General features: G+C 42.5%; 1 protein-coding gene and 1 long non-coding RNA gene across 2 annotated transcripts; both read right to left on the bottom strand.

Annotated features, from left to right (window-relative positions):
• Positions 1–1,362: 1,362 nt before the first annotated feature.
• LOC133911114 (uncharacterized) lies at positions 1,363–4,698 on the bottom strand. Its single transcript, XR_009908600.1, has 2 exons — positions 4,483–4,698; positions 1,363–1,580 (listed from the first exon to the last, which is right to left on the bottom strand). It is a non-coding gene; the product is annotated as an uncharacterized LOC133911114 (long non-coding RNA).
• Positions 4,699–8,798: 4,100 nt separating this feature from the next.
• On the bottom strand, positions 8,799–13,417 carry LOC133912733 (protein argonaute 7-like). The gene is made up of 3 exons (XM_062355621.1): positions 12,660–13,417; positions 10,601–11,852; positions 8,799–10,474 (listed from the first exon to the last, which is right to left on the bottom strand). The coding sequence occupies exons 1-3, from the start codon at positions 13,078–13,080 to the stop codon at positions 9,019–9,021; spliced, it is 3,129 nt and encodes a 1,042-aa protein (XP_062211605.1). The 5' UTR covers positions 13,081–13,417; the 3' UTR covers positions 8,799–9,018.
• Positions 13,418–14,853: the final 1,436 nt, after the last annotated feature.

Genomic DNA, 14,853 nt, shown 5'->3' on the forward strand with positions numbered 1-14,853 from the left:
CGAACCCTCTAGTTGTGGATTTGATCCCTATGATGGTCTCAAGGGTTCCCATTATGATGCGAGCACTCGAAGCAGTGGCCCCAACTCTGGTAAGTTGAGCTTTTATCTAGAGCCTTTATACCAGATTATTCTTGACTTTGGGCGTATTTAGCTTCAGCCCAGGACCACTAGAAGATCATCATTACCATTGGTTCATCGAGAGGTGCTCCTAAAGCCCTGACAAGATCGGGAACCGAAAGAGGCACCCCCAAAAAGACACTCAAGAGGTCGGCACCCCTCTTGATCCTGGTGAAGCCCGCCCTATCCAAGAAGCGGCCCAAGTATACGTAAGTACCATGAACGCCTTTCCCATATTGATAGGAGCACGTTATTCAAACTCTTCTTTTGGCAGGTTACTCGAAGTGTCGCTGATAGCCCCAAATTACTTACCCCCTAAGACTCCAAGCGTCTCCTCCTCTGTGGAAGGTGGGAGCAAATCTAGCGAGCCCCCAGCATCGGTGGCCATTAGTCAGGAATTGGAGATCGCCGCCCTAGAGGCTGCCACATCACTTACGCCGCCCCAGAGACTGCCACCACCCGGACTTGATATTCAACTCTTGCTAGTAAGCATCTACATGCAGGTTAGAAGTTAAATTAGTAGAATCATGGGTACTAACCTAACGCTTTCTGTAGTTGTTCATGCACCACCAGGGCAAGTCTTGCAATGAGAAGGAGGCCACTGAGTTGCACCTTTAGCTCTACCAGATTGTGGCTGAGAAGGAGAGAGCGGACGCTGTACTTGAGGTAAGTCTATGGTATTCCCTAGGGTGCCCGGATATGGTAGTTATCCAGTAGTCATCATCACTTGATGATTCCCGGTGCATAATGTATGTAGACACCGAGACTAAGTGATGTAGCAGAGGCAGAGAAGCCATGAATGTTGCTCATTTGGAGGCAGAATGGTGAGACCCATCCCCGATGGTAGCTACCGAGCCAAACATGTCACTACTATAGAAAATGTCATCGCTGCCCCTCATTCATTACTGATTTGGAAATAACGTGCAATGATAAGGTCTCACTATCAGTTCATAAGCTAAACCAGCAGATCTAACCTTGAGCTGTTAATCACTACCGGTTCTAGCTACAAATAGATAGTGAAGTATCACTGCCGACTCATAAGCTCAACGACAGAGCAATAATTGAGCCAATACAAACTATAAGTGATAAACCTTATCATTGCCAGTTCATAAGCTCATCTACAGAGCAATAATTGAGCCAATATGAACCGGTTGTAACACTCCGGGAGCTACAAACATGCCGAACTACAAAAAAATTGGCAACATCTTCCCTAAAAGAGAAGCTACGCGAAAGCATCAACATATATAACCAAGATATAACATAGCAAACTAGCATTTTAAAACATCCCTAACAAGAACTAAGAGTAAACATTAAGTTTAACCTCACGGCCATAGTTTAAACTTCAAGCACATGCCTCCACCAACTAAACATCCTTATTAATATAGCACAGTGGATTTTATGTGAGGACATGATGTGCAAAATGTGCTATTATTCCTCTTCCCATCATGCCAAGCATCAGGTACCTGAAAAGATTAATGCAAGGGTGAGATTAAAAATCCCAGCAAACGAACTACTATAACAAACTATTTAAACCACAAGTTCATTAAGCATCAATTTAGATATGAGGTATAACAAGTAGAGCGTAAGCCCTGTTGCTTAGTAATTTAGTTAGCCAATTGCACGAGTATAGCTACTAACATGGTAACAGATAGACTCATATAAGAAAAATAAACAACTACATAATAACTTCTAGAGAAAAGAACTCCTCATATTAATTTTTTTGTACATACTTTCACATGTATTACGCTATAAACAAGGAACTGCTTACAGCATATGTCATGAAAAGATCACCTTAACTAAAACTGAGTTTTAAGACCAAAGAAAACATAGGACTCTTAACAGACCCTCTACCTCATGCATCGTAAACAACATTCCAACCACATGGGGAAAAATGCAACACCACAAAGGTCAACTTCATAAATATATCCGCAAGTAACAAGATAACTATATATACACACTTCAACTCAACCAATCAAAAATGCAAAACTGCTTATGCAAACCAATCAAAAATGCAAAACTGCTTATGCAATGTGACATGGTGCATATGAATAATATGCAATGCAGGTACATACGTAAGCAATCATCAAGTCTGCATAAATATGTCGAACATGATCCGCAGCATATGATTATTGGAGAAATAACACTTCACAAATAACTTTTAGAACATACTTCAATAAATATGACTCCACTTCATACTTCACTTCCATGGCTTCACTTCCAACGCATAGAAATCACTTCAATTTACAAAACTTTAATGCATTCATATGCGATGCAAATGCCATGTCCACTTTTATATCGCAGCCCTCCTTGGGAATGTATGATGCGTACCAGTACGGTCGCCGCCATAAGACGGTGACATAACTTCAAATGCTCAAGAGCACTCCAAAATAGTCATATAACTTTCTCACTGACCTAGCTCCAATGCACTCCGAAATAGTTAGATGACTTTCTCACCGACCTGGCTCGGATGCACTCATGACATGAATGTGCAAGATACAATAGTATATACTGCAATACTTCAAATACCGGAAGGTAAAGGATATATATACCATGATATTCATCAATGGACAATGGAAAGAGGGGTATAAATGATGCATTCTTCATATGCATCCATCAAGGCATAAATAAAGACCTTAGGATCATGCAGCGACATATTAGGTATGAACTGAACAATAGACCACTTTATTGTATAACCACAAATGAAAAACTTATTCTATGCAAGGCTTCAATAAGACAACTAATCCCCATAAGCTAACCCATGATTAACCTTTTTTGTCTAAAAGACAACAAGATAACTCCATTCCCCTGAGACAAATAAAAAAGACAACCCCAAGATATGATCTTTAGTTGCTCACCTATCTCAATGCTTCCATTGACCTAAGATGATCATACCTCAAAACGTATTTTGAATGGCAGGTTCCTCATCAATTCAGGTCATTAAGCATAAATATGTGTGTTGCATTTTAGATTATAGGAAGTAAAAATAACAAGTTAAAGTTGTAGTACAACCGCTAAGTTCACTTGCCTTTACCGATGGTGGAGACGAGACATACACACCATGACGCAACATCTGCTCAAGCACTCATATATCAGCATCATAGCTCACCACAAGACATACAAACAGCAAGGAACACGGTCCTATGTCTGACAACCTATCAAACATACAAACTGACATCTCCACATTCATTGGACTCCAGCAGTGCTGCTTTACTTTTTCTACTACACCAAACATAGCAAACCATAACATCCCTGAAAACTAGAGAATGAAAGCTAGAACTTTCACAAAGACACTTTATTTTAGTTATGTCATTAAAGGCCTCTAATCTGCAGTGGAATACTGCTAATTGAGACTACCCATGTAGTCTGACAGAAACATGTTGATAAGCACCATGACCAAAAAATGCTCCAAACAACCTGGAAATTTTCCAGCTGATAGATATCTCCATGCTCTAACCACTTTGTTATTATGACTTTGTGTAGAAACATTCATTAAAGTTATCTAATTCATCTATGAACATGGAAAAATTGATGATTTGCCACCAAAAACTTGAGCCACTTTGATTACAATGCCATCATAGCCAATGACAAATGCCCCCCCCCCTAAGTATATGACCATGGGGTCGGGTGGAAAATAAGCGAAGCCCATTTTTAGTGGTGGCAAATCGTCAATTGGCCCTCTGAACGTCTGCTGCAAAAACTGATAGTAAAACAGGATAGCTAGATTCAACAGCTCATAACTGAAGTTCTACTCCACCAAAAATCCTAGAACTTCATGGACATGTAGATCACAACGCAAGCTTCAACTTTGGTATATTCGATCTACAGAAAAATTATAATCATGGCCTAATCAAGCTCTAAACATTCGTCACTGAAATCTGTCAACAATCGACAGCAAAAATTTTAGAACAGCATAACCAGAACTATACCCATCGAATAATTTGCCTACTATACACCATCGGAAAGCTTAAAAAATCCTCTACAACTTCCTAGTTATTCTAAAGAACTAGCTCGATCTCTTAAAAAGGTGAAAAACTAAGCGATAAACGGATTGCTCATTCTATCATAAATTCATTTAAGTCAACTTTGATAGGCAATAACTAAAAAATTACCAAACCAAAAATTCTGAAACTTCATTGGAAGCTAGATTCCACAACTCTCTACAACTTTTGAGTTGACCATTTCTGTAGGAAAAATCAATAAGGCCACAAAAATAGAAGCCCCAATGAAACTGCACATGTTGGAAGTCCAGGAACCCTAACTCGAGGTGATTTTGATGGAATCTAGAACTTAACCTCTAATTCCATGAGTTAAACCTCATCTAAGAACATGAATAGCAGGGGGAAAGAATACAAAAAGACTTATCACCTTGGAATCCCATCGTGGACAGCAATCTCCTTTTCCTTCCTTTCCCTCCACGTTCCCTCACCTTGTTGCACCTTGTATTCTCCTTCCTCTTGATTGCAGCAACATTGGTGCAACCACAAGTGATGGAGGGTGCAGGGCAGCTGCAAGGCGGTAGATCAAGAGGACGAGCAGGGAAGCAGGGGCAGGGGTAGCCAGTAGGGAGAGGCAGCCAACAGCAGGAAGAACGGCCAGTAGCATCAAGGAGGCAGCCATCAGAGGATTAGGGTTAGGGGGCAATAGCTGGGCCTAGGGCCCAAAGGTGATGGCTGGTCTGGGCTCAGGTTGGCATGACGCACTCCATGTTTTCTTTCTTTTTTTAAGAAACCATTTATGTAATATTCACCTCCTGCGATTCGCCAAAAATAGAAACAAAGCGGAAAACCCAAAAATGACTTTTTGACTTTTACTTTGTTATACCGGCAGTGATAATCCTTATCACTATCGACTCGTATTCCACCGTTGATATCACTTATGATTTGTATTCTAAACCAGCAATGATAAGGATTATCACTGCCACTTTAGAATATGAAATAGCAGCGATAATGCTTCTATAAATCCCGAGCCCATCTCCCTTAACTCCGCTCCCCATATCACTTCACTACCCATCTCCAGAAATCGATCTCGGGGAGTACTGGTGGTCAAGTGGTGCGATGGTCACCATCGCCACTTCGACTGTCTCTACCCCTCGGGCATGTCTTCCCTGTCTCCTGAGCCTCTCTCCAACCTCATGACAACGTTTAGCGCGGTTGTGCCACCCCGTTTCCCCAAGCCCAAGCCATCTTCCCCGTCTCCCAAGCAAGTCATCAACCTCACGGTCGTGCTCAATGTAATTGCACCTCCTAGCTCCTCGTTTTCCCAAGCCTGACCCGTCTTCACCATCTCCTAAACTCGTCACTGGGCTCACGGCCATGCTCGATGCGACTGCGTCACCCTGCCTCTCGAGCCATCTCCCCGTCGTTTGAGCCCGACCCATCTTTCCCATCTCCTAAGCCCATCGCTAATGTCATGGCTGCTCTCGGTGCGGTTGTGCTACGACGCCTCCTGAGATGTCTCCCTCAGCCTGAGCTGTCTCCCTGTCTTTCCCATCTCCCGAGCCCATCGCCGATCTCCTGGCCTCACTCGGCACAGCCACGCTGCCCCACCTCTTGAACCATCTCTCCTTTTCCCTAGCCCGTCTCCCCTACTAAACGAGTGGCAAGTTAAGTGTTCAAGATTATGGCAATAGGCAGATCTAAACAAGTGGAAGAAAACACATTTGCTTTAAGATGATTGTGCTTTCATCATTCGTTTAGATTTACTATTGTCACTCCAATAGCACAAGATATAAAACAGATGGTGCAACAAAACTCTACCAAGAGCTCTTCGACGTATGGTGCAATAATGCAATACTAGATCCCAATTCGGAGAGCCCCTCGTAGAGCAGTTTTGCAATATCGGTTTCTATTTGTCATTATGGTTTCAAGAAGATTGTATCGGTTTCTATTTGTCATTGTGGTTTCAAGAAGATTGTAGTTTCAAATTAGAATCAAGATCGAGCATGGGGATCAGTGTACCTTGCGGTGCAAACCCGCTCTACCAGGAGTTAGGAGGTTTGAGCAGTTTTGCACCATATAACACATTGATCCTAATGTTGATTGAGATTTTGCTACAAATTTAGATTTAGATATAAAATACTCTACCACGAATATTTCGGCATGAGGTCTCTGATTTCAAACTTGAGATAGATCCCCATACACGACACGATGGCTGATGTGGGTCGAGGGCGCGGCATGCGGGCCAGCACGGCACGACTCGTTAACTTTATCAGGCCTGTCATACCGTGCCTAGCTAGACATGTGCTGAGCTAGCCCAACATGCCTATTTGGACAGGTCTGATGCACACCTTAGCATCCCCATCAATCCCAATTGAGCCTCTTATTCTGAGCACTTACCTTTCTCACCTCGGCACAACCTATGAGACTGGCGATGCCTTTTAACAAAAATCTTCGATGACATCTATAAAAAAAAGATGTAGATCCATAGACCGACCCGTTCTCTCCACCTGTAAGGACTATGAGATCACTGCAAAGATGTCATAGGTATCCAAGGATCACGGGTCGACTATAGACCCTATTGAAAATATGATGATACAATGCATCCATTACTTAACAGTTTGACAAGCATTTTTAGATAACAGGGTGTTCTATTTTATCAAAGTAATGAAAATATCTCAGCTTTTATATCTGTAGATGTACATAGCCGATACTTATTACAAAGTTTAAAACAAACATATTGCCATAAAATATCTAACAATTGATGAAGGATGCGCAAAGTGAAAACATAATATCCACGTGGCCAAGGGAGGCGTGGAGTCTCCAATGTGCCCTTGACGTGTCTGTCGGTGTTAGGAGGCTGAAGCTGTTAGATGTCGTGGTCAAGGGGGTGGATGGTGATTGATTTGGAAGGAGCCGAAACCAAGAGCACGCGCAACCGCTCAGGAGGGGCAAAGGTAATTTTTTTTATGGGGATGAAGTGTCAAATTAAGAAAAATTTGAACGGGGTTAATGGATTATGAATAAATTATAATTATTGATGTGATATGAAATTAGCATGATAATGTTTATGAAAACCGGTATTAGTGATACTACTGCAATTGAAACCAGTAGCATTTAGGATGGAACAGAAATAACCAACCAATCAAGTGTATGAATGTTTGAGATGAGTTAAGCACGTGTACGGAACACGTCATATTTAATCGTACTTTTTATATCAGTATATATGAGATAAGTGCTAGGATTTCGAAAAGTGTGGAAGTATTATTGCATTAGAACAGTACACCACAGTAGTTTGGTGTGCCGTGACAATTGATCAAAGTGGGCACTAGAACGGAATCAACAAAGGACATAAAGTTGAAGCTGAAATGACAAGGTGATAAAATTATACTTAAAATCCCTTAAATCAGGAAAATCTTTTTTAAACGGATAACGAATACGAGATCGAGCGTTATCTCGATTGGCAAGATCACTGGCATGTGACTGAGCCTGCTTGTGTTCGAGTTCCGCTCGAAAGTAGGTGCTCATCTGCTACATGAGATTAAATACCAGATACATTCATCCCTAAGATTAGATCTTGAGCAGATTATAGATATATATACGCGTGTGCGTTCAGTAGTATTCCTCGCGTGCTTAAGGGTCTGGAAGCCGTCAATATATCCCTTAGTGTGTGTGGGTGAAATATGCCTCAGTTCCATGTGCCGCGAGAAGACAAAAGGGTGGGGAAGTTCTCAGAGACAGTGAATTGAAATTGCTCCCCTGCAGTTCAGCTGCACCAGAGCAGCTAGTACACCACATGATGCTGCGTTGAATGTACAACTCATGCACATCAAACCACATCTTTTACAGAACAAACAGTCTGTCCTTCTGGCCAGTTTAACCTTACTTTCCTACAGAGCCTAGGATGCCAGCATGTGATGTTTTGATTCTATTCTATTCTGTTCTGTCCTGCCAAAGAGAAATGAAAATCATTATCTGATCAAGTATTTGACCAGCTGCGAATTTTAGTCTCTATTTTCTGAACTTCTTTATTTTGTCCTTACTATTGTATCATACTATTTTCTAGAAGATGGAGCTGAATTTTCCAACACACAGACCATGCCAGTTTGTGGTGTAAAGCTCGTACAAATTTATTTTCATTTGGATTTAGAGGTTTTACTCTATCGATATACCAAATACACAATCCCGTCTTAAGTGCTCCCCGTTTTTTATTTTCACTGTTGATTGGTGCACGTTTCCACAGGATTACATATGGCTAGGCTGGAGCACCATATATGCAACATATGGATCTATTTATTTGAGTTTCTGTTTATGTTTTTGTTTCTCTGCAAAGTTATTTTTGAATTTTAGCTATTAGATTTTATAATAATTTTTTAATTTCTCAGCACACTATTTCTTAAAAAAATTACTCTCAGCTAGATTCTCAGCTTCTAATTTATTTTCTCAGAAATTTGATTCTCAGCTTCTAATTTATTTTCTCAGAAGTAAACTTCTGATTTCTCAGTTTTTAATTTATTTTCTCAGAAGTAAGCTTCTGACTTGAACTACTTTTCGGTTTCTCCGGGAGTTCCCTCCGAGAGTAGAGATGCCGGAACGTTTTTACCGCCACTATATAATGATCAAAACGGGAATAGCAAGACGACAGCAAATACTCGGATACTCCAGGACCAGTGTCACTGTCCGGACAGTACAAAATACTAAGCCCCACCATACCAACACGGGCCCCTACCAACACCAGCACATCTATGGAAAAGCCCACAGTTACGTATCAGAATTTTGCAAAGCCCCAAGTACCAGCATGCTACCACTGCAAGATGTAATCATGCAAACCTGATTGCTCTCCAGAAACACTATACATGTTTCCAAATTCAGACAAATACAGAATACTTCAGAATAAGGCAAGCGATATACCGCAATGAGAATATATATGAGAAATACAGTTTATAACCATTATAAGGCACAAGGGTCAGCAGTAGAACATCAGACTCTTCACACTGTCCCTAAGCTTAGGGAGCGGTGCTGCTGGTGCAGTCTGCATTGGAGTCGCTCTGTACAAAGTTGTCTGCCTGGTGGCCGTTGCATCCGATCTATCAAGGTACAGCCTACCTCTATATGCAGCAAGGTGTGCATAGTACACCGGTGGAACAAGAGAGACTGGCCCGGTGCACCGTGCAAAAGTGTAGCAAAGATTGTAAACCATCTGCTGCATCTCATCGGACTGGAAGTTGTTCTCATCCCACAGAACATGGTAATGCGTCGGCCTGCTCGTCCCCTTCGTGCCCCAGTGGCTGCACAGGTAGAAGTCGAACTCCCTTGGGTGCGTGATCACAGTGTCAACCACCGTTCCTGGTGGTACATTCTGGTCAGAGTAGTGTGTCGAACAGCCATTCTTCTCCCTGCGGAAGAGCCTAGTGTGATGCCTCTTCTGAACTACGACGAATGTGACCGATGGCTTGTAGCCTGGGTATCTCGAACATGCCAGATGCACTGCACGCAGCTCCTCCTTCATTACCTTGTAGAACTGCGTCTCACTCACACCGTCTCTGAAGACAATAATTCTACTTGGAAGCTTGCCAACTTCTTTCAGGAACTCTTCAATCAGTTCACCAGCCATCACATCAAGGTGCTCGATGATTTCTTTCCGGTGTGTCTGGGACCTCATCCTGGAGATGTACTTATTTGCTGATGGCCAATTCATGCTTGCAACTACAGCGGCCACTGATGGACTCCAATCGTCTAGCGGATGCGGGTGTGTCACATCAGCACCCATGAACATCACTGGCTCCTCGTCTGAAAATATTCTAGGAATTTGGCATGACAAGCTGTTGTAGAGGGCCACATTGGATCCACCAAGCTTTGCATTTATCTTCAGCGCTAAATTGGCCAGGAACTGAAAGGTCAGCTTGCTTAAGTTGGCGTACAGGCAACACTGTGTCACAACACCGATAGATGTTTCTGCAATACGCTTCAGATCAGCATAGCCCCGGTGCTTCCGCTCCATGACACAGATTAGCAATTGTAGATTGCTTGAAGCAGCTTCTTGAATTTTCTTGAGCTTGCTCTCCAAAATGCCCTCATTGTTCAGGAGTTGTATCCGTTCAAACAACGGGCTAACAACAGTTTTCCTGTTGAGTAGAATTCCAAGCTGCTCACATCGGCTTGATAGCTGGTTGACAAACTTTGGAATTAAAGAATGCTGCTCTGGGGTGCCACCAAAGCTTATCAAGGACCAGCTCATGATCTTGGAACCCTCGGCAACATGGCTGTCCATCAAGTTCCATTGCCGATCAAATCTATCTGGTGTTACATCCTTAATACGCCCACCATTACCGAGTTTTAGTTTTGGTGGCAAGAGAACCCTCCCCGAGAGTTGTGTCATGTCCTTTGACACTTGGAGATTGAATTGATCAGCATAAGAATTGCTGAAAGAAAACAATGTAGATATTGTTACATTTTAAAGATCCAAAGTAATCTGAATAAGAAAAAAACAAACTTCAAAGTTTGCAACTTCTACAAAATATAAATATAACAAGAACAAAGAATCATACCTTCCTGCAGAAAATGCTCCTTCGACAACACCCTTTATGATCCCCTTTCTTTCACTTGGTCTTTGGCACCCCATTTTGAGGATCTTGGAGGTTCGTTCATCTGAGAGCTTGCCAAGAAACTTCTGGCCCTCACAAACCACACACAGCTCCATTGGCACGTAGCATGGCTTGCTCCTACCAACCTGTAAGCAAGGCAGGTTCCTGAATTGTATATCATGCTTGTAGTGCTCTTTGAAGTAATCCACCACCATATAATCCTTCCCACTTCGATCTCTAAACTTGAGATTCTCAGTTGTCTGCTCAGTCAAGCTTTGCACAAGGTACCTTTGGTCAGTCTCACGGTGGCACACAAAAACCCAAACATTCTTCAATGCTTTCTCCACGTCCCTCCTCTCATCTTCTGACAAAGCCCTAGTCTTGTTCTGGGAAAGGTCCTTCAAGAAGTCACAGCGTTTCTGCAAGTATGCAATTATGCATGTGCTCTCATGGAACGCTGTGAGTGAGAGATCAACATTAAGGGCTAGACCTTGCTTAGTCGCCTTCAGGCTCTGAAAGAAACCTCTTAATACAACAGCCCCACCACCAATCTCCCTTACTTCTCCTATGGAGCGTGCATAAAAAGACCGGCCTACAGGAATAGAACTTTCCATAGCACCTTCTCGCAGGATGATATCCAATACATGGAGGTAATCTTGAGGAAGAGGAATGCCATCCTTCTCTTCATTCAAATAATTGTTCAAGTCCTCACCACTTAGCTTCGAAACTAGTCGGATGTTCACCCTGAAAAGCTTAAGTTTCTGCTTGTTAAGGCTATGGCTCTTCTCTTTAGCTTCTCTAAATCGCGCTGATGCAACTGGAAGACTTACAACAAACTCAAGCCTGTCCCGTTGAAACTCAATAGGACTATACAGGTTCTTGCGACCATCGAAGGCCGGCAGGGCACCTGAGAGAACACTTGAATTTTCTTCAACTAGCTTGTTCTTGATCATTCTAGCTGTTTCCTTTGACGGGCGTGGGGATATGTCAACATCATAATGGAAAATCTTCTGGCTGGGGTCAAATTGCACAAGGAAATGATTTGCACAAAGAGGTATTATGGTTCCCTTAACCCCACCCATGTCAGGTCTGGGTGCAATGGTAGGTCCCCCTGTAGTGGTAGAAAGATTCTGAAGGGTGTTTACATGATTTGCTTGAATGTCAGATTTTTGCTTCTCATGTATGAAGAACTTTTTGTGCTGAAGCACCTCGGCATCTGTTGGTAAATTGATATTGTAAGTCATGGAAGGAACTAGACAAATCTAAACATCTATGCCAATTGTGATTAAAGAGAAAAAAGAGGATCTTCCATATCAAAACGTTATATTGAAAGGTACAACGTGTTAGTGATGAAAATCATCCTATTTTAGCACAAACACCAAGATAATGGCGCATCGTTGTCCCAGGTAAAAAGGAAGAAAATGATACCGGTGCATTTGTCAGAACAAATCCTCCCAAAAAGATAACCATCATATATGTTTTAACCCCTTGTTTGAGGTGGGGAAAGGGGTCTGACCGTCAAAACAAGAAAGGCGTCACCCACAGTACCACAAATAGAGCTTTGTCTGTGTCTCATATTAAACATTTGTGTGCCCTCCTTTCTCAAGAAATGTTGTATCAATCCAAATATAGGATAAAAACGGGGAACAGAGAAGCATATAAGCTTAAGCATGGATCCATGCAATCACAATACTCCTAAGGAAACAAATGGAACTAGACCCAATAACTCCCTCTTGTCATAAAGCACTGTGGCGTTGCTTCGAAAACTACAGTACAACATTATGTTTGTATGACAAGCCATTAACCACCAAAACATACAGCAAACAATATTTTGATACTATCTAGCTACTTTTCTTTTGAAAAAAAAATGAGAGCTATGGACACTAGCACACATTGATCAAGAAAGCAACAGCACTATCAAGTTGTACGAACTGGAGTACTGGACAAAGTATATAAAAAGGACACGTTGCGGAACTGGTGCAGGGTGCAGGAAGTAATCAACCAAGAAAAGAGCTAGCTTTACCCCGCGGGAGCGGCAGCAGCGCGGCGGTGACGGCGTGCGGCGGCGGGGGCGGCTTCTTCGATCTCCACATAGCCCCCCTACTATGCGGCGGGCCCCCGTTGGGCTTTCCGTAGCACCAAGCCGCCGCCTTGGGGAGCAGGGGCAGCAGCGGCAGCGGCGGCGGGGGCTGGTGCAGGTACAGCAACACCGGCGGCGGAAGAGGCAGCGTGACGGCGCCGTTGACATGCGCGTGCGGGGCGTGTATAGGCAGCGGCAGGAGCGCCGGGTAGGCCTGGATGATCGGGTGCTGCCTGTAGCCTCCGCCGCCGCCTCCCTTCCACCTACTCCTCCCATTGGTGCCACCACCACCACTACTAAAACCAACCGCTCCGCCACCGCCTCCTCCCTTCCGCTCGTTCTTGGCTACTCCCTCCCCGTCCATGGCGGTAGCTCTCACTACCAGTGGGCAGCACCAACCCAATCCAATTTGTTTGTACTAGTATGCAGCTTCTGGGCTAGCAGTATCACAGCTTCTTGGCTTCTGTTTTGGCGTGGCGTTGGGGCATGGGTGGGTTGGCTTTGTGGGGGTTTCTTGGATGGTTGGAAGGTAGGGGGGCAAAAAGGAGGGAGCTGGGAAGGGGGTGGAGTGGGGAGGGGGATGGATGGGGGTTCGTATTAATGGGGTATTGGGGTGGCAGAGGTCAGAGGTGGGGGAGGGAAGAGAAGAAGCCAGGCAGGCAAGGCGAGGGAGCATCTACGCGACGCTGTGCCCGTGCCTGTTCCTGTGCTGGTGCTGTGCTATCCTCCTCCTCCCTGCACCCTTTGCTGCCGCTTTAAAAAGTTTCCTCCAATCTGCTGCTGTCCCGCTGCGCGGCCTCCCGAAATTCTCAATGCGGGAACGGGATAATTTATGGCTGCACTAAAGGGATGGCTCTACCACTGCGACCGTCTGTCATCCCCTTCTGCTCACTTCTCTCCTGATGTTAACGGCAAACATGGCAGGGGCAAAAATGTTTACACATTTCAAAGTACCTTCCGTGCAAATTCGACAGGAAACCACCACTTGCTAGCTGCTTAACAGGCTCAAATTTTGATGCCTCTAATTTACACACATGCCAGTGTTTTCGGTAATAAAAAAATTTATAGGCATGTGCATCAACTTATAATCTCAACAGAGGAAAAGATTGTTAGAAGCAAAATTGCATTTTTATTTAAAGTTCTATGTGTTTCGGAAAATGGATTATGATCCCCAAACATTTTTTGTCTCCAAAGTTTTTATTTCTTGAATTATAATTTTTGTGCGCTCTTTCATCACTAGCCCACATGATGGGTGGTGAAGCGGTTAGATAATCAATTGCATTTTAGATTTTTTTTCTGAATACTATATTTCTATAAAGTTCATTTATTTAAGAAAAATCTTGCAGTCTATAATTAATTTTCATAATTTAAAAGTTATAGTTTTGAATAAAAAAGTGAATGTGATGTTATAGTAGGATCTAAAGTTTTAAAATTTGCATCCAAGAATATTTGAAGGCCATGTCACAGAAATTAAAAAGTTTAAAACAAATTAGGAAACTCGGAACAAATCTTTTGATTTATCTTTTGTTTTAATGGGAAACTTTGTGTTCCTAACGGCATATGTGAGTTTAAATGTTTACATACTAGGATATTTGTAATGTTACATGGAAATGCTATGGTTATATTTGTCTTGAGTATAATATCGTAAGTAGTTTTGCTAATGTATAATTAAGGTTGTGTCAAAAGAAAGCGACATATAACCTTAAACCAGTCCCTTCCTACATAATTATCAGTAAAATAAGTATATTGAAGACTATCTATGTCCAAGGTAACAAGTAAAAGGGCTGAAGCTCGTTTTTCAGCTTAACCTGAGATTCAGCCATGTTGGGCAGATAAACTTTTTCTCTTCAAATTTTTATTCAAAGATTGTGCATTTAAATCATACCAAATCATATACACCTGTAAAGAAAGTATGTTCACTTGTGCATTGTGCACAAAGAAAAAGAGATTAGGCTTATTTTTTTTGTGTTATCTTTTGCTCTTTTTTTTTACAGCTCGCATATGAACATATTTTTGGAGGCGTATATGATTGGTTTGATTTAGAAGTATAAATGTTGGAAAATGTTTTTCAAGTGTACATCTAGCCAAAATCGGTATGTTTGTCTTGAGAAGTAGTTACATCACTAATTATGGTTGT

The sequence above is a fragment of the Phragmites australis genome, chromosome 3, assembly GCF_958298935.1.
Source record: "Phragmites australis chromosome 3, lpPhrAust1.1, whole genome shotgun sequence".
Classification (NCBI taxonomy): domain Eukaryota; kingdom Viridiplantae; phylum Streptophyta; class Magnoliopsida; order Poales; family Poaceae; genus Phragmites; species Phragmites australis.